The 23,982-nt window shown below is 38.8% G+C and overlaps 2 protein-coding genes across 2 annotated transcripts; both read right to left on the bottom strand.

Annotated features, from left to right (window-relative positions):
- Positions 1–1,313: 1,313 nt before the first annotated feature.
- Positions 1,314–21,676, bottom strand: LOC110060953 (polycystin-1-like protein 2). The gene is made up of 16 exons (XM_020767762.2): positions 21,581–21,676; positions 20,321–20,459; positions 19,875–19,997; positions 19,213–19,335; positions 18,427–18,555; positions 17,536–18,232; positions 16,697–17,273; positions 15,628–15,852; positions 15,222–15,359; positions 14,829–15,023; positions 13,782–14,006; positions 12,304–13,023; positions 11,326–11,562; positions 5,274–6,587; positions 4,590–4,758; positions 1,314–3,778 (listed from the first exon to the last, which is right to left on the bottom strand). The coding sequence occupies exons 1-16, from the start codon at positions 21,674–21,676 to the stop codon at positions 2,313–2,315; spliced, it is 6,573 nt and encodes a 2,190-aa protein (XP_020623421.2). The 3' UTR covers positions 1,314–2,312.
- LOC149110361 (oncoprotein-induced transcript 3 protein-like) lies at positions 21,573–23,955 on the bottom strand (the record flags this gene model as incomplete). Its single annotated transcript, XM_089292276.1, has 3 exons — positions 21,573–22,007; positions 22,487–22,567; positions 23,481–23,955. Coding segments are annotated over 3 exons (705 nt in total), but the record flags the coding sequence as incomplete, so codon positions are not given.
- Between the last annotated feature and the right edge of the window lie 27 nt (positions 23,956–23,982).

The following is a 23,982-nucleotide window of genomic DNA, read 5'->3' as shown; positions in this document are numbered from 1 at the left end:
CACTAGGAAATATAGGTCAAACTTGGAAACGTGGGTCACACTTCGAAAAAAGGGTCACTCTTGGAACAACGAGTGACATTTGAAAAAGAGGGTCACACTTGGAAAAATGGGTCAAACTTGGAAAAATGGGTCACACTTGAAAAAAAGGGTCACACTTGCAAACATGGGTCACACTTAGAAAAGAGGGTCACACGTAGAAAAAGGGGTCACACTTTAAAAAATGGGTCACATTTAAAAAAAAATTATCACACTTAGAAAAGTGGTTCACACTTTGGAAAAAAGGTAGCAGACTTGAACAAAAGGGTGCCACTTGAAAAAATGGGTCACACTTTAAAAAAAATGGGTCATACTTAGGAAAAAGGGTCACACTTGGAAAAATGGGTCAAACTTGGAAAAAATATGTCACACTTGAAAAAATGGGTCACATTTTGAAAAATGGGTCACACTTACAAAAGTGTGTCAGACTTGGAAAACTTGCTCAAACCTAAAAGCTCGCGGCAAACTTGAAAAAAGAGTCAGACATAGAAAAATGCGGCACACTTTGAAAAAGGGGTCACAAAACCAAACCAGAGAAGTGTGCAGTTACAAAATTCGAAATAGTTTTCTATCATCAGGAAAGGTCGAGAAATCACTTTCAAAGACAAAATACGTCTTGCCCGCGAAGGAGGAAAGCTTGGGAAAAGTCTTACTGCAGCATTAGCCAATAGACAAAGATATTACGTGCTTTGTCTTAGGAATTGGATTTACCAATTTCAGGGCAAAATTTGCTTCTTTTCGCATCTATAGTTGCACGCAACTGGTGGAGTTTTATTTTCATGATCATTTACATGGTCTTCAGAGAATATTTCCTGGGAAACTTCCGGTTGAGTTGAGGATGCATTTGTAAGAAGGGCCGCCAGAAAGCAACGACGAAAAGTTTCCAGTTTTCTTTTAACTTAATCGTAATGGTGTGAGTTAAAGTAGAATTACATTTTGATGATCGGTGCGGCAACCACATAGCTTTCCAGCGAGAAACTAAGATAACTCAAACTGAATGCAAAAGTGAAACGTTGTTAGGATTGTGATAGAACCGCAATTCAAACAAAATTCATTGCATGTTTTAGCTACCGGAATATTAGCCAAAAAAGGTGCATGATGGCGTACGAAAATAAGGCATAAAAGCGCTTTTCACTCTTCATTTTGTTCAAGCGCAAAAGCTCTATGTTTGAACGACCAATTTTAATATTAAAGTTCCCATTCCTGGAATCCAAAACATTACTCTGAGTAAGCGCGCAACAATTTTCTTTTAAAGAGAAATTTTTGATAAGTGCAACTTGTTACGTTATCAAATTCTTTATTCAGAAATTTCAGAAATTTCCAAAATTTGGAATAACGTTTACACAAGTGGAAGAACAAAATTTCCAATTTTCCAAAGGTACAATCACATTGCAGAAGTATTTCGATCATTCTAAGCTCAAAGTGTTGTCATCTGTTATTTCAGAGAAATTAAATTACATCATAAATACATATACATTTTTATTATAACTCGGCTCTGCGAAGGCTTTAATCAGCAATATTAGTGGATCGTGAATGTCCTGCGGACAGCTTAAAAATAAACAATCTGGCCGCGCTGATTTTACTGGCTTACAATTAAGGATTTGAGATATAGTGAAATATCTTAAATGGTGGTCGAAATAATGAAAGCCACCCGTTCTGCTACTTTTTTTGTATTTATCAGTATTATTTTTGACTGCAGATAAATGAACATTGGCCTGGAAAACTTTCTCAGACCTTTGATAACTTCCTAATCGCCTATACGTGGTAGTTTTACCAAACGTGTGTAGGTAAAGGTAAAGTCTGCATACGAGCCAAGTGGCCCATCAGTCCGGAACTTTTCCCGGTTTCTGTAACATGAAGCGACTAGGAGTATTTCTACTCCTCCCTGGATGGGATGCTAGTTCATCGCAGGGTTACCATCAGCATTAAGTTCGCCGGTACCCATTTTTACACCTAGGTGGAGAGAGGCACTGTGAGAGTAAAGTGTCTTGCCCAAGAACACAGCGGAATGTCCCAGGTCAGTGCTCGAACGCAGACCGCTCGATCCGGAAACAAGGGCGACTAACAATGAGGCCACCGCGCCTCCCCAAACCTGTATAGACTGTAGTGTAAATTCTAATTGACTCCTCATTCCGAGGCATACAGAATGTGCGATAACCACTTGGCCACCGAATTGTTGTGTAAATACTAAATGCTATTATGTAGTAAAAAGGGCGGTCAGGAACGAAGGCCTTGTTCTCTTTAAATTCTTCTTTGTGCTTCTTTAACTGATGCAGTTAATTTGATTCTGAACGGAAACTCTTAGCCGTCAAATTGACGAGATCTAGAAATTCTGCTTCTTCAGAGATATAGTCAACCTCAATGTTTTCCGTGCGTCGGGTAAGAACAGATATCCGTTGATCCATTTTTGTCAACCTTTCTTCCGTGCAATGAATGATACTTTGAGAATTTAAACAGGAAGGCTCTGCTTCGGAACGACACATATTGACGAACGTGGTATCGTCACAAAATAACTTGAATTCAGCGCGCTTTCTGTTTTCCTGAAACATCTGCATGAAACTTTCACCAATAAAGCGTGCCATTTCAAGCTCTTCGGCACTTTCTTCGGCGTGTGTCTTAGCGTCAGTGTAGGACTCGTTTAATACCGAAACCAACATGTTCATCAGGAAAACCGTCATAGATAGCACGAACAAGAAAAGAAACGCTGGTGCAATAAAGGGCTTTTCATTACGAAGATCGTCAAGTGGGACAGCTTTTCCTAAAAGAAATTCAAACTGCGACATGACTGCTTGGAGGTAGCTTGAATACTGCAGGACTATGCCACCGAATAACTGCATTCCGGATATGACAAAAGCATTAAAGACGATCAAGAAGAAACCAGCGTACGATAGCTGGTAGCCCACGGATTGACGGAATGATGAAAATAAGAAAATAACATAAGGGTTAAAACGGATGAGATTCAAAAGCTTAAGTGTCACAATAAAAATGGCAAAAGCAAGCGAGGCATTTTCCCAGCTTGCCCAGTCTAAGGCCGTGTGAAAATATATAATTTCATATGGATTAGCTTGGATGGCTTTGATGGTATTCAAGACACTCTTCGATCTTATCATGTAGAACGCCACTGACGCTACGGATGAGATTATCATAAAGAGGTCAACCATATTCCAAAAGGACTTGAAAAATCCGAGGCGTTGCCGGTAAAGGTGGAGTAACATCATGATGAAGTTGAAAAGCACCATGGCCATGAATAGAAACTGGCAAATGCGATAGAACATCAGAGATCCTGACTCTGTACTGTATAACTCGAGTGTATCAACCCTCTTTGTAGTGTAGGCAGCCCCAGTAGCGATCACCTCGTAAAAGTAGGTAGCGGTGCTGATCAAATTTGTGTTCACGTTGAAGACTGCGAACTCTAAAATAACCGCTCGAGTCTGGCGATCAACCCATCCGTGACCCAGGGTCTCGGTTGACACGCCAAGGGCAGTATCTTCTTTATATCCCATGACGGCAACGTAGCCACCCCCATCGTATGCACTGTAAGTAGCCCTTATTGGGCCATTGTTTAACTCCTCGGCTGTTTGGTAACGCCATGGTTTTGGACACATCTGTAGAGCTGTAGGCCATGAAGTATTTAAGGGGAGCGGTTTCCAACCTGGAAGACTCAGCAATGTAGTTTCTTCATGTGAAGCGGAATAGTCGTAGTAGCAGTCTGGAATGATCTGACGAGGGGTTTCGCATGGACCTAAAAAGTGTCACGTATAGCAAGGTTAAAAATTTAGACAGAGTATCAAATGGATTGACGATGTTAAACATATGCCTGATTACGTTTAGAGGATACCAAACAAGGGAGATGGTGGATGCTTGCCCTGTCAACTATACAATAAAAAGGTTGATTTCTGCAAGGGGCGTGTGGTTGTAATAAGAAAAATAAAACCATCTAATAAAATTATTTACCATATATGTTAACTTATTTACTATAATGGCTATCAGCATTTCAGCTGTACAAGAATAACTATGGTAACAGTTCTAGAGTTTGCTGGAAGTCGCGATTTACGAGAAACTCAAGAAAAGAACCACAAAAGAACTTTCATCAGCTTTATCGAGTCAAATCCCACTGCACCTGGTATTCGAGCCTGTCTGTGACTATATAGACTATTTCCAAAAAGCATATACTGATTCAAAATGTGCTATGACCGTATGCAATTTTTAATAGAGTTGCCGTAACATTAGTTAAAGGCTTAGAGCCGCAGCTATTAGTTGACCATCTTGGTTTGCATAGCGTGCTACATACTTGCCACTAAGTATACTTCGTAAGATTTAATCTAATGCATTGATTCATTGAACGTGTTGTAATAACGAAAGCCGCTTCATGCTAAAGAAAATGATCGGCGCAAGGTTCCTTCGTGTTCATTAAAGTTACTCAATGAAATATCCAAGAGGCTCTTGTTTGGCTCCACTTAAGAACAACTTTTCTTAAAGGAATATATCTATATAGCTTTCTTTGAGACAGAGCTGTGGATTATAACGAAAAAAAATAATGTTTTGGGGCTTACTTTTCTTTATTCTCAGTTGTCGCATCGAAGGCATGCCAATCATTATGGACATCTTATTCTCAATATACAGATCTGCTTCCTCTTTAAGTCCATTGTACCATGCGCGGTTGTATATGTTTGGCAGGAACTCTTGCCTCAGCCAACCCCATAGTTCGTTTGGTTCAGTTACCTCAAAAACGAGAAAGAGACACATATAGTTAGGTATTCAATTGCTAAATTCATAACTTTTCTACCACCAAATGATTAAACGTTACGCTCTGTTTCAGTGATTTTTATGAAGTACTCAAGGATATCCACGATTAGTTATATATATCTGGTCGGAAAAAAAGGCACAGGAAATGTTAAATGCGGCCAAAGTATTCATTTAAACAGGGACATCTGGCCAACGACAGCGTCGAAAGGTGCCATGGAGATATCCACGATTTCAGTTCAGATGTTGATATAGTAAAAGATAAGGGATTTTTCTCATCGATACTGTGTATTATTTATTGTTTCTGTAAATGGGGAGTATCTAAGTACTATGTAATGAATAATATAACGTAGGTTAGATAGTCAGTCGTCGGTCAGTATGTCTGTCTGTCAGTTAGTCGGTCTGTCGGTCTGTCTGAATGGTCTAGATCTGTCCGACTTTCTGTCAGTCAGTCAGTCAGTCAGTCAGTTAGTCCATACTATTAGAATAGTTACCAGTTCAAACGTCATGAATGGATTTATCATTGTCCTTGTCATCAGGAAACGGCTTCCGTTCTTGTTACCATAACATACGATTGCCAGAAAAAACATGTATATCAAATGAAGGACTATGTCTCTAGTCATGATTGTCAACCGAGTCTCCTTTTTTCTTCGCTTACGTATCGCCTCCAACTTATCTCGTTTAAATTGGGCTTTAGGATTATCGCTTAGAAAATCAATTTCTGTCTTCCAATCATCAGCTCTGTCCCGCTCCGCATCTAGATCTTCACTGGCGTCTTTGTTTCTTGTCAAGAGCAATGAAACTATAACAACAGCGAACATAATCTTTGTTGGCTGTACCACGAAAATGTCCTGACCAGATGATATCAAAATTGATGCGAGCCATTGCTCGGCAATTTCTTTGCCCCACATTAAGCTGTAAAATAAGGTGAACGTTGCAGCCGTAATAGTTGTGACAAAGCAGAGAAACCACCCAAAGTATACACAGAAATGAGGCAACATGCAGCCTGTGTCCCTTATTTCATCCACAAATTGCTGGGCCTGGTCAATGTCTTTATATTTGGCGGCCTTTTTCCTTCTTGGTTTACTAGACTTAAACAGGAGGACAATCAAAATGTTTACAGGTGCAATTATTAGTCCGCTTTGCACTCCGATGACGATTTGTCTCCCAGAAAACTTGAATGGTCCAACCTGTATAGCTCCATCCGATTTGCCACCAAGGTCATAAAACATAGCATTAGCAATCATAGCGCTGAACAACAGTGAAAGACAACACGAGACTCTTTGTACACGGGTGAAAGAACTGCTACATGCTTTACCAAACACTGACATCCACAGGTGACTGTCGGCAATTTTTCTTCCAAACCGTGAACGAACCTGATCTGAAAAGGAATTTGTACTCTTAGTGTTGACAGTAACCTCTATTTCTCCATCATCCTTTTCCACGGCAAGCCATCGATTTATTGAGAACATCCACCTTTGCTCTGTCTGCCGGTCTTTGATGACAACCGTCTCTACAAACCAAGAGGGATTATCTCCTGAATTGTCATGCTCTAATGTTATTTCTTTTAAGGTCCCTAAGGTTTGGCTTGTGACCAGAACAAACCCGTCGATACTTCCTCTTGCAAATAATTCGCTTGATTCTCCTTTGCTCCTAAGTGGAATTAGCTTTTGTTCATTTATTTCGCCTTCTATACTGACGGACACGTTAGCTGTTGTTCCTGAATGTTTCCAAACACCAGTGCTGATAACCATGTCGTAAACGTAGGTTCCTCTTTCGACGACGTTTATACATTTTGGAGGACTAATCTAAAATAAAAGCAAGTCTTTCCTTTACTGGAAGTAGAATTTTACTTTTCTTTTGAATTGCTCATTATAACTTTTAGCCAACATAATTTCCCACAGGAAATACTCATTTTAATTAGTAAAACATGTTTTAATTTGGATGTAGCATCATATAGAGAATTGTTTACAGCCTAGAGAAGCATGTTCACTTGGATGAGATCACGTATATGTACATGTTGGACCCCGCTAATTCGAATTCGCTTATTTCGAATTCCTCGCTATTTCGTAATCAAAACCAATTCCCCTTGGATGTGCCCTTTAGTTATTTACTGTCGGCTATTCCGAACTAGTATTCCCGGTATTTCGCTCAATTTTGGTTTTACCCTGTATATAGAGAAATGAAAAAAGGCAGTGGGAACGAATTGGATGTTTTAAGTGCAGATGTTAATTCGACGTTTTTGGCTCTTTGTAGTACTATAGATGTCAATGCAGGCGGCCGGACACCGCGGATATACGTTTTTTGGGGCGCGATACAGTATTTTGCTGGTCAGCGGTACACCCTAACAAAACTACAAAATGCCTGCAACTTTTACATTGTTTTCGCAGTGAGTCTTATCGACAGTCAAAAAGATACAAAACTTAGAGCGCACACTGTAAACTTAGCTTTTAAACTCCGCTCATTTGTTGGATAGTTCTCAGTTAATATTATATATTGTGCCAAAGCCAAACTGAAATTGCACACGGTGTGAAATTGTTGTTGTTTCGTGAGAGTTCATGCTCGCAAGCGGCGAGCCAGTGGCAATTTACGTCACGATGTGCGCTAAGGCTAAAACTAGGCAGCTTTTGTGCTGCTGTAACGGTCTTCTGAGGACATCAACTTCTCAAGTTTGTTGAATTGATGGGCTTGAACCGTATGAATCGGTATGTCAACGGCATTTCGATCAAATTCGTCGGGAAGACATGCTCGTGTTCGTCCTCTTGTTCGATTGGGGGCACTCACGTAAGTAATCACGGTCATCCTGTCCTGACTCGGCATCACCGAATTATAGACCAAGTTGGCCGAAATCGAAGCAGTACTTCGTATAAATCTTGGACACGTTGGTGTAACAGGTGTAGGACTGAGTCCCCAAAAGGGTTCAAAATCTGGCCTCAACTCGAGGAAGAATTCATCGAGGTATGTTTTCTCATAAAATATCCAATTTTAATTATGCTGTACTTCAGGAAGCTTGAGCCTGGCGAAAATAAAATTTTAAATTTTCATGTTTATTATTGTTTCTGTGTTTCGTGTCATAATTTCGAATTGTTGCAGTTCTGTATTTTGCTTTTAGCGCCTCTAAAGTGTGAAAATTATTTTAAACTAGTTGCATAGCTGTTAGAGTTTAGAAAAAAAGCTGTTTAGCTATTAAAAAAACCACAAGAAGTACATGACATCTGATTACCTTTAGATGGCAGAAGACATGGAATACAAAGCTGTTAAAAGGGTAATTAAAAATACATGCATACAAGACAATAAAATTACCATAAAACCTTGGTAATAACAACTTTCAGTTACAACTCAATAAGTGAATTTCATTTTTAGTTATAAATAGGCTATCCCCCTGTATTCACACAACAATCTTCTGATTATAAGGCCACCCAGATAATTTCTGACCACATTACCTTAGAGCCTGAGACTCTATAGCGTTGTAACATTAATATTTGTTTACATATTACTATTATCTGGATTTCCCAATAGAAAACTTCTTCTATTGTACATTTTTTCCTATTTTGGCTCTGCAAAAATCCTTTTAGATACTGTCCATGGATGATTTCCACAACATCAATGCTGTAAAAACACCAACTGAGAGAACACTGACCAATGCTCTCCATATGGCAACTCCTCTCCTGAACATTCAGCCATCTGTTGATGGTAGGGAGAGGCAGGGGGCAGGAGCCCGGGAGAATAGGGGGTAGGAATCCGGAGAGAAATGCAAAATGCTAATTTTTCTCATTCATTAAGGCTTCAAATACTTTCAAAAACAAGAACTGAAAATGTTACTTGACTTTCATTTAGTGTCTTTAGAGACTTCTAGGCCGACGGGCAAAGAAAAATTCACCCTTGGGCTCAAAATGAGGCTCAAAATGAAACCCTTTGACAGTGGTTATGTCATAGGTCATTCACTTGAAAGACGGGTAAGAGTAGCAAGGCTGAAAATGAAGGAAAAAAGGAAAAGGAAATGCCTAGGGACTGTGCAGCTAAATGACTAGGATGTGTTTTGAGTCTCTTAATTTACAGAGGACAGGAGCAGGATGAACAAGGGTGGGAGTAAAGAGATAGAGGTATGGGAAGTGGGAGGTTCTGACTCCACTGTCCCTTCCCCCACCTGATGCAGTACCTTGTCCCTAAGTAAAAGGTAAAGTCTGCATAGAGCCAAGTGGCCCATCAGGCCAGGCTTATCTCGGTTTCTGTAGCATGAACCGACTAGCAGTATTTCTACTACCCCCTGCCGGATAGGATGCTAGTCGATCACAGGGTTACCCCCTGCATTAAATTCACCAGTACCCATATGTACACCTTTGTGGAGAGAGACACCATGAGAGTAAAAGTGTCTTGCCCCAAAACACAACACAATGTCCTTGACCAGGGCTCAAACACGGACCGCTCGATCCATTGCTGAGCGCACTAACCACATGGCCACCGCACCTCCCACCTTGTCCCTTAGGCCTAACCTTAACCCTAAACCTAAAAAAAAGGAGTCTGTAGATTTCAGTCAAGTTTACCTCTTATCACTTGCGTATTTGAGACAATTTCTAATTTCCTCGCTTTGCCATTCAGTTTACAGCACCAAAGCCTGACTTTAAGTGATTCGCAACTACTGACAGAACTTGTTTTTGCAACTTACAACTTCAGACTTTGCACAAAATTTCTCACTGGAGAAAAGCAATGTTGTAGAACTAAAGTGATGAACTAAATGCAATAAATATTAATTTGTAAGAAATGTATCTGTTCTTTAATACATGCTTTTGTGTCTAGTATCTGAGTTAGATGTAGCCAAGATATATTACCAATGGTTTGTAGACAACAGTAAGCCAATTCAGAGACACAGTGGCATAAACAAACCCACTTGTTAGCCAATTTATCACAGGAAAAAAAAAATACATATAATAATATTACACATATATAATTCATTGCCATCAGGTTCTATTATGTCTTGTAATAAAGTGGTTACAAGTTAAGTCAGAATCTTACAGAAGGGAGGATGATACAATACTATTACTAAGGTGATCATAATTAATTTCATATTGATTCAAAGCACGTGATATGTACATGTATGATTACAATGTAAAAATTATTTTGTACTGATTGTGCAAAGCTCATCTGAATTAAATTAAATGAAAGGAAAAACAACAACAGTCAATTATTTATTAAAGTTGACACAGTGCACATGTAAGATAGAGAAATAGAAATCGAAAAGCTTCAAATGACTGAGTAAACAAAATAAACTAGTGGGTTTCATTGAGGAGTTGATTACTGCCTCTCTGAAATGTTGAATGTCTTTTCAGCATCAAAAGAAGTGAAACTTGACCACATCCCATAAGTGGAAGCGGTTTCGTGTAAACAAATACAGGTGTTTGAGCATTTTAAAATATTTAGTTACATGTGCATACATGTACAGGGAAACGGTCTTGAAAATTTCCATGTGCTATCAACATGTAATCGATGTAAACAAAAAAGACCTCAAGCGAGGAAAAAATGTCTATGAACCGAACATATTGCGCGGTCTTGAATGTTTTCAGTATTTCCAGCGTTCGCTGCGGCCAACAAATCACAATATTTTCGATTTCTACTCCCTTCGCAAACGCCACCATTATATATAAATGTAGGTTTAAACAATCTTTAATGATAGAGAAATATCTTGTGAATGAAATGAACAAATGTTTTATTCTGACAGCAAACGGCAGGTACAAAAAAATTATTTCACCTGTTCCAAAAGGCGCAGAAAGTCAGAAAGGTGATAGAAACGCCAAACAAGCCAGTCTTTAAAGACAAATTCTTATCAAAGTTTCTTTGACGCGTTGCGAAATGTAATCTAAATGAACAAGCACCACATGTCGGCGCAAAGTGAGTGTGAATAAAACGGTCCCGACTTACATGTACCTCAACCACTTCATGCAAACTACACTTTTGATCCAACTAGTCTTCAAAATCCTTGCAAAAGCTTCATACAGAACCAATCTTCTGCTTTGCTGGATACCCATCGTTGTTTTCGACAATTCTGAGGCGAGGGCGACTGAAGCAACACGATCCAGGCTCGAGTCAGCAAACTACACATTACTCCACACAAAATGATTCCCGTGTACCCCTATTCATTCCCGGAACATTGTTTGAGTATTAAAAACCCATTTCAGGACGTCAAACTCACCAATAACGAGAAGTATCAAGGATATTTTCGACCTTAAAACGAACCAAAATACTGATCTCGGAAAACTGATCGATCGAAGGACAGCACAGCCTGATGGTGATGACCACTGACCAGTTACGGTGACGTCAAAAAACGTATTTCCGCGGTGTCAGGCGGCCGTAATACAATATTAACCAAAAATGCATAAGATCGTTTATTGCCCACATTTTGCTCGTTAGAGACTTAGATAGGTCAATTGGATAGAATTATGGGGAAAACAGAAAGTTTTGGGAAAAAAATGTTCTAGTTTTATGTCCAGAGGCAGACCTCTTTGTTATCAGCATGCAAAAGAGACAATGGCTATATGAGTTTATCCAAACCTTGTTATCGTCTCTTTTGTCAGCCCTCCTTGCAAAGATTAGCACTATGAAGTAAAGGAGAATAGCGCATGCAATTGTCACAAGTACCGAGATATTACCAGTTTCACCAAGCCGCGTAAACTCAGTGAAAACCTTGTCAAAATCAATAGGATTTGGTGCTTGAATGAAGTTTCCGCCAAATGATGTCAAATGATTGCAAAGGCATTTAAGGTGAGTGATGTTTGAGCTGGGGTCAACCTACGACAGAAGCATTCATAGTCAGCGAAGTGTATTTTCAATAATAATCAATCTTTATTTGTACTCACTCTTACTAAAGAAAAAATTACAATTTCAGTGAAAATATTAAATGTAAAAATTAGAGTACTAGCTGCCTGGAATAACCATAGGGGCTAGCGGAGCCAGGCAGCTAGTTAAAATCAGCATTAGATAGAAATACAGGAACGTAATATTTACATATCCCTGTGGTAGATCAGAAAGAGATCCTCAGCGATACTGAGAGACCGGGCTTCATTGTGAGCTGATTTTATCAAGATTTGCAATCAGATTGAACAATTTTTGGACTCGATCCTGCTATACATAGATATAAATTATTGATAGCTCCGATATATATTTTGCACACCCAGCTTATATGTGGCTCCAGAACCGCCCCTATGATTCTGTAATTTATGGCCATTTTTTATTCAATTTCTTTTAAACTCTGTAATACTAATGATCATCCATATCTTTGCATTTTTCTCCTAGTTTAAAGATACGATCTTCACATAATAATGCTAACGAAGTCTCAGCAAAAAGTTCAAATTATGATTGCTGTGTCAGTTGTCTTACCTAATCACATGGCATTAGTTTATAAGTGCAACCTTCCAGAACGAGAACAAATTGTTTAGTTAATGTGTAAGCATACTTTTAGCGGCAAAGACATCCTGAAATTTAAGGAAAAGATGCAGGGAGTCATCACTTCCCAATATTAATATAACGTACCTTACAACCGTCGGAGGTCCACTTTTCTTTGTCTTCAGACCAGTACAAACAACTCGATTGGGTAATAGTAAACGTGTAGTTGACATCTGTTAAAGGATCATACTTCGGAACATTCACTTTTGTGACTCCTGTAGAAGGGGGCTCTTTAACTCCAACACATGACCGTTTTTCGCGGCCATGGCCAAAACATGACCGTCTTTTTCTAGCATGATCGGTGACATTGTTAGCATCTAGAAGCACCAGACCGACATAAAGAAGACTTGGCTCATAAGGCACTATTGTTACAGAGCGTTCTTCAAGTGCGCAGGATGTTGATTTATTTTGTTGATAATCGACTTGGTTTCTACATGTTGACGTGAACAGTATAGTGAAGTTGTGATCAGAGTCTTCCATCGTAGGTCTTGATCCAAATTTAACAAATAATTTAATAACTGTACCTTCTGCCGGCACACCGATTCTCATAGAAACGGGGACATTTGCTAGTTCTGCGTAGTAACTGTGGAAGAACATTCGGTTCGGCTTTAGGAAATAATGTTCAGTTGCGTTGCTGATGTTTGTTGCTGGACTCGAAATCGGAATAACTATCTCAATGTCGTTATCAAGGTTGGATACATTAATCTTCTTTCCATTGCCATTTTGGAAATCGAGACTGACTACATTTGATTTTACCTTCTTGCTGTCGCTGTCCCAGGAGAAAGGATTGAAGTCAACAGCTCGCATCTGAAAAGACAGAATCACTAATGACAGGCCGTAATTAACAACGCGCGCTGCTACAGCCAGAAATATATACATATATAAAAAAACGTCTCTGATTTTTTTTTTGTCCAAACAGAAAAAAAAAAAAATATATATAGTCAAGTTCAGTTTGCAACTCAGCACAAGAAAGACACTATGTCTCACAGTTGGGGTGTAGGATAGGAGACGGTATGATGCGATGTGATATGAATTACTAATCATGTGTATTAAGCATATATTATGTAATATTAACTACATAATAATGCATAATACATAATAACTACATAATAAGTCAGACTGGATTTTGCACGCCGTAGCTTTTATTTTTTAGGTGCCTCGATTTTTAACTTACTGCCTTTAAGTTTAAGAAACATTAATTCTAGAGTTTTATTTAGGAAAGCCTTAGACGATTATTACTTGTAATTGCTATTGTATTTTTAACGGTTTTTAATATGTATCTTATTTTATATATCTTAATAATTCTTGTTTATTAGTTTTTAATTCTTAGCAGGACCCTGTTGATAACAGTACTTTGTACTGAAGGGTTATCCTGAGGAAATATTCGATTATTATTATATTACTTATTCACCGAGAGTGAGGTCTTACGGGAAAATGTCAAACCGAGACCTGCCATGTTGACCGATAATGCAAGGCCGAGGTTTGAGATTTTCCCTTAAACACAGACTGTTCGACGTTAATGAATTTATTCCCTGAGTCACGTCTAAAGAACTTCAATCCCTTACCTTTGCATCAATGTCTCCACCTTCAATACCTCCTAAGTTGCTTGGCAGCTTAAATTTTGCAGGTCCGTGTTCCATATTGAAGCCATTTAAGTCTTTAGAGAGCACCTTCGTTAAAGCGACTGTCAAACCTGCCGTTTTGATGACAAGATTTTCAGACGGAACCAGACGGGCAAAAAGAGCATTGTTCATAGTTTCCAATTTTTCCAAAGCTTTAGCCACATTCTCCTGCAGTAATAAAACGGGTCTTGAGAAATAAAAAGCAATCGAATCTGGTTCATACACACCAAAAACCCAATGTCTTTTCACGCTTCAGTTATTATCCCTACGGTGTCCTAATTGTGAAGATCGCCAATTGAACAACTTCTTCAACCATTCTTACGTCAAATCCAAAATGAAACGCTTTCTTTAATATTTTTAATTTTCGATTTATCATATTCGATTTACCTTTCAAAGAAGTTGGGAAAATAAGATCAAGACGAGTATAGCTGTTTGCTTTCAGTGCTATTAGACAAATTTATTAAGTGGTAATTCAAACTGCAAAGCCAATGAATAATTAGCCAATCACAAATAAAGCTCCTACAAGTAAACCATCTTCTGGAGCATACCAGGTATTCTAAAGTTGGTGAATGTATAATTTCAATAAAATACAATATTATTTATTAGTTTTTCCAACTGTGCCTTTTTAGAACTAAATTATAATTCGATGTACATGTTTCTGGACTTATGAAAACAATGTTTAAGAAATCGCGCCTAGCTCGCCCTATACAGTAGACGATATTAAAATTGAATTCAAAGGAATGTCCCCTCCCCTCTCTTATCTTCCTTTCCCCGATCTTCTTCATTTTTTCCATCGTTCGGGGCGACTTTAAGGCCTTTAGGATTCGCGAAATTGAAATAGGCCATTTAGTGGAAGGGAACTATACTCGTTTTCATATTTACTTTATTTACAAGAGACAGCATGCATTCACAAAAAAAGACAAAGTGACAAATTGTGCAGTGCAATGTTTGTATTGTATGACTGTTACGGTGACTAACTAATGTCCAAACCTTTGCAGATGGCTTGTTCAACTCTGAGCCTCCGGTCTCTTGACTTGGGCCTGATGCAGACTGAAGAACATTCTTAAGGCAACCTGTCACACTGGTAGCCGATTCCTCCATCTCAGCAGTAAAGGGTTGCTCCATGTCGTTTAGGGCAGATGTCAGTGCATTTGTTGCGCTGTCTGTAAAATTCATTGTTAAATCCTAGGAGAGAAAAGTACTGTTGATTAAATACTAATTTCTCCTTGTACATAGCATATAAAGTTAGTATTTCCTTCAGCTCAAGTGGCATCCTGTGAACTAGCTAAGTGTAGCTAAGCACATTGATCGCTACAAGCAACAACATTTGAGCATTTTTTTGTGATCAATCGCTGCTCGGCCTCCAGTAAACTGATTTCTTACCGTGATGGTAGTTCCCCAGATATCGCAAATGTGGTTTGCAGTCGCCAGGTTGACCACTTCCATAATTGCGTATAACCTCTGTAAACTGGCAGGCTTGGGCGTTACGGAGAGGAGCTTCACGGCCAATGTACATGAGATCTACCCAAAAATATAAAATATTAAAAGTACTGTACCGTTATGAAGATGACCAATAGCGTGCTATGAACACCTGCCCTGAAGAATGCTCTTGCAACAAAGGTATCACTGTAACACCACTGAAAGTACTAACACGGATAGGAAGTAGATGAAATAGGAAGTTAAAGTGACGTTATATGGTGCCCGAAGATCACAGAACACTACTCTGTAATTACCCATGGCCAGTTGAAGCAACCGATACTAAATTTGCTTTAAAAAAGGCATGACATACCAGTGCCTTTGTATCTTGGCTCAGGGCCTGTCCACAACCTGTTTGCTCACTAGCAGATTCTAAAGATATCAGGACTGATCGAGCAAAAGTGGCAGCCTGGTCGATTTCACCCTTCATCAAAAGACCATCCAGCTTATTTCTTTCACCTATCACGAGGCTTGTTAACTCTTGGGTAACTTGATCTGTTGCTGTAAGACAGGGATCTAGCTTGGGAGACGGCTTTATCTGGATAAAATTATATGGACTAGTTAGTAAGCGCTGAGGTTCACTTTTCGTTCAATAGCCGCTAAGTAAAACAATTATCTTAAAAAAAGAAATGTTTGCATATTGGGCAGTTAAAGGATTTAAACTCACTCGGATTGAACACTCCATTTCAATTGTTAGTTCTTAGCAATTTCAACTAACCTTCAGAATTTCAATTTCATCTTAGCTTAAGTCCGTTTTAATACCAATATTTGTAATTTCGTTTTCACATATTTGATGTATTTCAGTTGTTTTTTATTTATTTATTTATTTATTTTTTAGACGTTGCTTTGATAATGCTGGAAATATATATTGATTTATTATATAAAATGTTATGTTTCATATATTTCAGCCTCTTCCTGAAAATAACCTTTTTGAAAGAAAACTACTGTTTAAAGGGTGTCGTTATTGCGTAGAAGGTAAAGTCTGCATGCGAGCCAAGTGGCCCATCAGGCCGGAGCTTATCGCGGTTTCCGTAGCATGAAGCGACTAGGAGTATTTCTACTCCCCCCTGGATGGGATGCTAGTCCATCGCAGGGTTACCCCAGCATTAAGTTCGCCGGTACCCATTTATACACCTGGATGGAGAGAGGCACTGCGAGAGTAAAGTGTCTTGCCCAAGAACACAACACAATGACCCCGGCCAGGGCTCGAACCCGGACCGCTCGATCCGGAGACGAGCGCACTAACCATGAGGCTACTGCGCCATTGCGTACATAAGAGAAAATAGAATACAGCGCCATGGGGGTCCCTTTCTTCAAGTTTCTTACTGCAGTAATGAGTTGTGATCATGAGATAAATGTACATTAAGAATGTGCATTAATACCATGACGTATAAAGTCTGCACAACTGCTACACCAACAACATTCTTGATAGTGATATTAATGGGCAACTGGTAACCGTCTTCTGGAGATCCTGCCGGTAACGTAGTCGATACAGACTTGGAGGAAATTCCTGAGGATATAAGGATATCTCCTGCACTAAATTCATAAGTTAAAGGTTTATTTTTATCTTGCCATTCAAAACACTCAAAAGAAAATTCTGTATCAAGTGATAAGCCTTCACTGGCTGACGATGAGCAGTACCCGCTGTGTGGCTCTCCTGCCGTTTCAAATTCGAGTTCGGCAAAGCCTTGTGTTCCCTGAAGAGGTGAAACGAAGAGCAGTAATCTGTATTTGGAGTTGGATTGCAATGAGTTCTTCTTGATGATTATATTTGTCGCATTCACAGGCGTGGAAGTCATGTAAGGCAAAATAGGTGTAACTTCCCACGTTTTGGATTCCTCGTTCTTTCTTTTCAGTTGCCATTTAAACGATGAACCATTGCAAGGATGATTAAGACATTTTGATGTCACTCGGAGTTTATTTGAAGCAGATACGACACTACCACAATCTACAAAGCATCTGAAATAAGAGCAAATGCAGTAAATTTATATTTATTAACAGGAAAGTTCTGTGTTTTAAAACCGTGACCAACTTTTTTTAAAATTTCACACACATTTTCTCACAACAAATTCAGTGTCTCTCTTTTCACTTTCTACAAAATTAATTTAATTCTTAGTTAGGTTTTAGTCCCGGCACAACTTTAACTGTTAGATTGACATTTCATTTTTGAAGATGTGACGTCATTGACAGTAATGTGGTTTTTAGCAATGGCAATATTTACCTCAAAGACACTTGGGGTATCTCTCCGGCCGCTACTTCAAATGACATCTCCGCAGAAGAGGTTCTTTCATCTTTGGAGGCAACCAACTTCAGAACATAGGTCTTTCCAAGTTCAAGTTTACTAGTATCAATGCTGATGATCGAAGAGGCAATCTGCCCGACAAAGGATCCGAAGCAGTCATTACTGACGGAAACGTTGTCTCCCGGAACAAGACAGGACCAAGCAAAACTGAGCTCAGTGTAGCTTCCGGGGCCAATATCTCCGTCATAACTCAGTGAACCATTTACTATCGCAATTTCAGTCGATCCCCAAAGAGAACTGCTTCCGCCTTCAATAATGGCTTGTATTGGAGCAGCAATAACTTCAATAAAACCGTAATCAAAGGCCGTGAGAGTCTGCGAGAACACTGGATCACCGATTGTGTAAGACGCAGTAAATTTGACTTGATAGATACCAGAGGGTATGGATCTTCTGTCTATGGTCCACTCTGTTGTTCCTTGACTTACTAAAGTCCCCTCTGCTGAGTCTGAAGTAGCCAGTTCCATTTCACTGACCAGACGCCATTCCAGTACTTTCTCTAACACTTCCCCAGGCAGATGTCCTACCATCGCTGTGAGGACACTTTTGAGAGACCGCTTGATAGGAGAAGCCTGATACTTGTCCTTGGATATGTTTTCAATTGCCACTGTGAAGTCTCCTGCCGATAGATTTGATTAAATGATTACTAATATCATCAAAATGAGTTATAGGTGTAACAGTAAGTGTCATGCCCCGTGATCAACGTTTTGCAATGCAACGAGTATGTCACGTGGTTTGTTATCTTTCATATGGAAGAGGTGTGTGACAAGAAGCACTTTACTGTATTTGAAAAATAATAATTTTTCAACTTACCTACGGGGTCGCAAAGTAACCCATCACCAGTGTAGCTTTCCCGACACTCACAGGTGAATGAGCCTTGATTGTTGTAACAGTGAGCTACTCCATGACAGTTGTGAGTTGCTGTTGTACACTCATCGATATCTGTATGAATAAAAGATGTTGAACTGAAGTAGAAGCGTCGGTGGCAGCTGGGTGCTAACTGATGGACATCGCTTGTCCTCTGCGTCTAAGCTCGGGTCACTAATGTGAAACGTGCAGCTGTAGCCATAACACAGATGACCCGAACACTATATCAGCAGTAAAAGTAAATCTACTGTCATTTACCTGTGTTCCTCTGTCTTATCAGTCGTTTAGAAGGGATTTAAATGAAGCGAAGGCGGTTTACATTTCGAATATTATCTCGTCTGCCGCTTGGCAATTATGAAGCTCCGAATAAGCGATTACGTTTCAAATTTCCATTATCGTCGTTAACTATTAACTCTCAGAATCTCCTTCTGCCCCGATGAGAGTTAATAGTTAACGACGATAATGGAAACTTGACGCCTTCGCTTCATTCAAATCTCTTTCTAAACGACTGCGCTTCATTCAGAGCCCTTCTAAACGACTGAAAAAGACACAGGAACATATGCAAATAACAATACATTTACTGTTACTGCTAGTATAGCGTTCGGTTCTCCTGTGGCTATAATCATGATTTCAAGCAATATAGTGTGTTAAAATTAGCTTGAACTATTTTTCATGCCTTATTTTAAATGGAAGTGGATCGACAATAGTACATGGCTTTATGGACTACCATACCAGAACATGTAACACCATCGCCTGAGTATCCTTGGTGACAGGTGCAGTAGAATGATCCAATAGTGTTACTACATTCAGCGTCCAAGTGACAATCATGTACTCCACTCTTGCATTCGTCTATATCTGCCGAAGTAACAATTAAATTCAACAAAATGACAACGGATTTCTGGCTCTACTCTAGCCAAGCAGTTGACATTTACAGTAAGTTGATTACCTAACATTTTCGTATGGGCTTATATACATACACGCTTACTTAGATGCACAGCGCATAACATTAATTTTTATATTGGTTGTAACCAGCTTACAGCTGTCAGTTGGCTAACTTTCGTTTCCCATACCAAACAACTTTGTCAACTTAGACAAGACACAAAACCGGAGAAGGGAGAGAAAGTAACTTGTACTTATCTTGTGCTCAAGTTCTCCGCACTGAATTTAAATTGTGGGCAACTTGGCTCAAATAATACTGTCAATCAATCAATCAATCAATCAATCAATCAATCAATCAATCAATCAATCAAGCAAGCAAGCAAGCAAGCAAGCAATCAGTCAGACAGTCAGTCAGTCAGTCAATCAATCAATCAATCAATCAATCAATCAATCAATCAATCAATCAATCAATGTAGTCTCTACTGACATTCGGGTACGTACAAGGTGGTACGTACCCGCGCATTGTCGACCGTCTCCAGTGTACCCTTCTTTGCAGCTACAGGTGAATGCACCTCCATTGTTGGTACAAGTCGCATCTGAGTGACAGTCGTGGGTACCACTCGTACATTCATCAATATCTTAATTGACAACAGCAGCAGATGTAAGTATCATGGAAAAATTCTAAGTTAATTTAGGACATCCTGTCCCTTTCCTTGCTGTTGTAATACTGTTTTGTATTGTTCAACTCTCGTGTTATTCGTCATATTTAATCTGCAAGGCTGCGGCAAATTGTCAACATCAATACAGCCTTCAATGTTAACTTACATATCAATTTTTGATTTTTGAATTTTTTAAAATTTTTACTGTGGGAAGTAAGTCACAGGCATTAACTTGGGTTGTCTTAAATAGCTATCATTGTAAGAATATTTATAAATGCACATAAGCTTATGAACCATCATACCAGAGCATTCAATGCCATCGCCTGAATATCCTTGATGACAAGTGCAGTTGAATGAGCCAAGAGAGTTGACACAGTGAGCATTCAAGTGACAGGCTCCGGTTTGGCATTCGTCGATATCTACGACAATAGCAACAGCATTCTATCATTAATCACTAATTCTTACTTTCAACGTTTCTGAGATGGCAAACACATGCTTTATATACATGTATATCCAACTTGCTTATATCATCTCACTCTTACTTTTATTATTGTTATTAATTTTAATTAATCACACTATTCATAGCATATCGTTTAATTTATATTACTCATATGGTTTGTTAGGCGCATTTGATCATATTTACATGTTAATTTGCGCCTTAGAAATATTAAATATTATTATTATTATAATTTTTGTTTATTCTTCCACATCATTTTTAACTCTGCTACCCAGCCAATTACTGACCCAGCTCAACCGGTGTTAATTTAACTGATCACTCGACCACCACTAGTTTTTGTATCCTTCTACTCATGAGGAAAGGGATAAAATTCAGTGTCCTCCGAGTTTTTTATGGTATAAGCATGATACAAGAGTCTTGGGTTGGGGGATAAAGTATCTTTTTATGCGTTTCATTTTCAAAAGAAAAATACTAGTTAATATCGAGAGATGGATTTACATCTTTTAAGTAACGTTTTCGCCGAGATTGCGATGGTCTCTCTTAGCAAAATATACCATTTAGTCCTCTGTAAAAGATAGCAATAATTTCTACGACCTCGTATTATCTACTCCCAAATAGCTCGTTTATTATTCACGCACATCATAATTAATTCAATTTATCTATTTTCATTTTGGGCAATACCGTAAATGTTAGTAAAGACGTAATGAGACATGGAAGTTCCGCCAAACCCAGCCGAGCCTATGTCAAAATTAAAAAGCGCCGTGAATAAAAGCAAGAGGAACGAGTTGAATTCCAATGGTAGAGACAGAAATAGATGTTTCTGACTGTGATAAAGGATTAAAGACGATGGTCTTAGCAGAGAAATTGTAGTAGCGTTATATTTGCCCAATCTATAACTTATTTTCCTTATTTGCCCTGAGAAACGTCAAATTGCTTGACGAGAAAATTGCCAAACCGATTAATTACCCTATAATTTTAAGGACAAATCACACTGGAAGGCCATTACTACGTACAGACAATCTTTAAGTTTAATTTCCCCTCCGCTGCAGCCCAGCGAAAATTGAGTTAAGTTTTCTCGTTCACTGCATGCCCAGAAAGATCATACCCATGCATTGAAGGCCATCCCCGGTAAATCCTTCGTTGCAGCTACAAGTGAATGCACTTTCTGTGTTGGTACAGGTAGCATCTGAGTGGCAGTCATGGGTAAGGCTTGTGCATTCGTCGATATCTGAAATAACAGCAACTTCAATGAAATTGAGGCATGAATCATGTAAACAATTAATTTAATGAATTCTTGTTTATCTGTGGCAGTTTCTATCCTGCTTACAAACAAATGATTGGTTAACTGAACGATTTATACATTGATTGAAATAGTACTTTAGCTTATGAAAACGTTAAAAGCTGCATACCGCTACATGATGTGCCGTCGCCCGTATATCCATCATTGCATGTACAAGTAAAAGAGCCCTCTGTATTGGAACAAATCGCCGATGTATGACATTCGTGGGTATTGGACGTACATTCGTCAGTATCTAGCGACAAAAAAAAAAAAAAAAAAAAGAAAAGAAAACGTTTAATGTGGAAGAGCTATTTAAAGGAAGAACAATATACTTCTGGAGTTTTTTTTTTCTACCGCATTTCCGCATTTACAAAAGTAGTAAGCACCACATTTGAGTAACATGTTAGCTTGTTAAGTGAACATAAATGATATCTATCAAGAAAAACTAATCCCCTCTTCACTTGTAAAACTGTATAGCATGTTGGGGGAACATAAACAACATCATCGGCCAAAAAAAATAAATATATATATATATAAAAGATAACAATAACAACAATAATGAGTAATCAAAAACTAAAAGTTTGATATTTCTTATTATACCAGTGGGTTACTTTGGACCATTTTTAGAGCCTGTATGGCATGAATTGTTTCTTCTTTTTTTTTTTACCAGTCTCTGTAGTAGACTATTTGCATGTATATCCTTACGAAAAAGACGCTAAATGTTTTACTAACCCTGGCAAGGAGTGCCTGAATATCCTGGTGCGCAGTTGCATTCTGTTGCGCCATGGCTAACTGGACATGCATCGTTTTCGTCTGCACAAGTAAAGGGTTTGCTTTATTAGATATGAAAAAAAAAAAAGTTGAAAAAAGCGGAAAACAAACAAACAAAATGTCCTTTCATGTTTGACTTGTGGGGGCTCCCACTTAGTACTAAGAGTCCCTGACCTTTTTACGATGCCCCATATAGCTCTAAACAGAGCTTTTTGGGGGATTTGGGCGTTATTTGTTGGCTTGTTGAGTTTCGGTGTACATGTTAGGCTTAAGTTAAAACAGAAAAAGAGACAATGAAACATACAATCAGAAAAACGGACAAGCAGAGAGAAAGACGAACATACATACAGACAGACAGGCAGGCAGACAGAGGCAAAGAGAGAGACAAGCAGACAAAACAAAACAAACAAACGAACAAAAAAAAAACAACAACGAAAAAACTCCTAGGGTTTTGCCCGCTGTATATAATTATAATGATGAACTATTCGTTATGACAAAATAATACTAAGACAAAATAACAAATAAACTTGACATTGCACACCTGGTACATTGACACGCACGAGGCCTTTTGGAGTGCAAGGAAGTGGCGAGGAAGATACATGTACCCTTGCAGGTCAACGATGTTTACGTTTCTGTTCTTAACTAGTCTATGCTATACCTAAAACATTTGTGATCAAGCAATATAAGTAGGTACATATAGATTTGCCTATTAAAATGCTCCTCAGAAACCGTGCTCCATACAGATTGCAACAATTGCGAGGAAATCATAAGAATATCGTTATCATTGAAGCTTCAGGTATAATTATAATTAGAGTCATAATTTTATTTTAACACTTCAACAATATAAATCGTGATGATTGTTTCCGTTATGCTGTCGTGTTGAAACGTGAACTTAACAATACATACTAATAGACAAGCAAGATGCGACGTTAGAAGCGACTGATAGTCAATTTACCTCTAACACCGCAATAACGTATATAACAGGAACCCGGCTTTCTCAATTTATAAACGTAGAATCCGCTACAGTTGCGTATCTCAACGGTATATGAATAGTAACAGCAATTGGAGACCCAATGCATACAAGCCGTTCTTGTTACCGCTCCGTCAGCGACAGTGGGATGACCTCCGCCGCTTATCCAGCCTGCCATATGTGAGTTGCAACTTGATTTTGGAATGCAGTAGTCAGCCATCATTGTCCCAGCATCCCCAGTGAAACGGTACCACTGGTTACTAGTAATGGCATTCAAGTCACAATACAGACTGCCGCCGGCATAATTACTCCAATATCTGTTGGCCTCCGTAAGTTCAGTGTACTCCGAAGATGTACATTCGGTTGGTATACTGTGACCTATTAAGTCAAAACATTTGATATTGAAGGCACTTGATGCAAACCACCAAAAGACTACCGCTACAAGTAAGAATTCTTTAAAAAGTTTTTAAATTACCGCTACGAATAA

This window comes from Orbicella faveolata, unplaced genomic scaffold, assembly GCF_042242905.1.
Source record: "Orbicella faveolata isolate gen_17 unplaced genomic scaffold, um_ofav_v1 contig_24, whole genome shotgun sequence".
Lineage (NCBI taxonomy): Eukaryota > Metazoa > Cnidaria > Anthozoa > Scleractinia > Merulinidae > Orbicella > Orbicella faveolata.
Note: the sequence above shows the minus strand (reverse complement) of the source record. Positions and strands in the feature narration are given on the sequence as shown.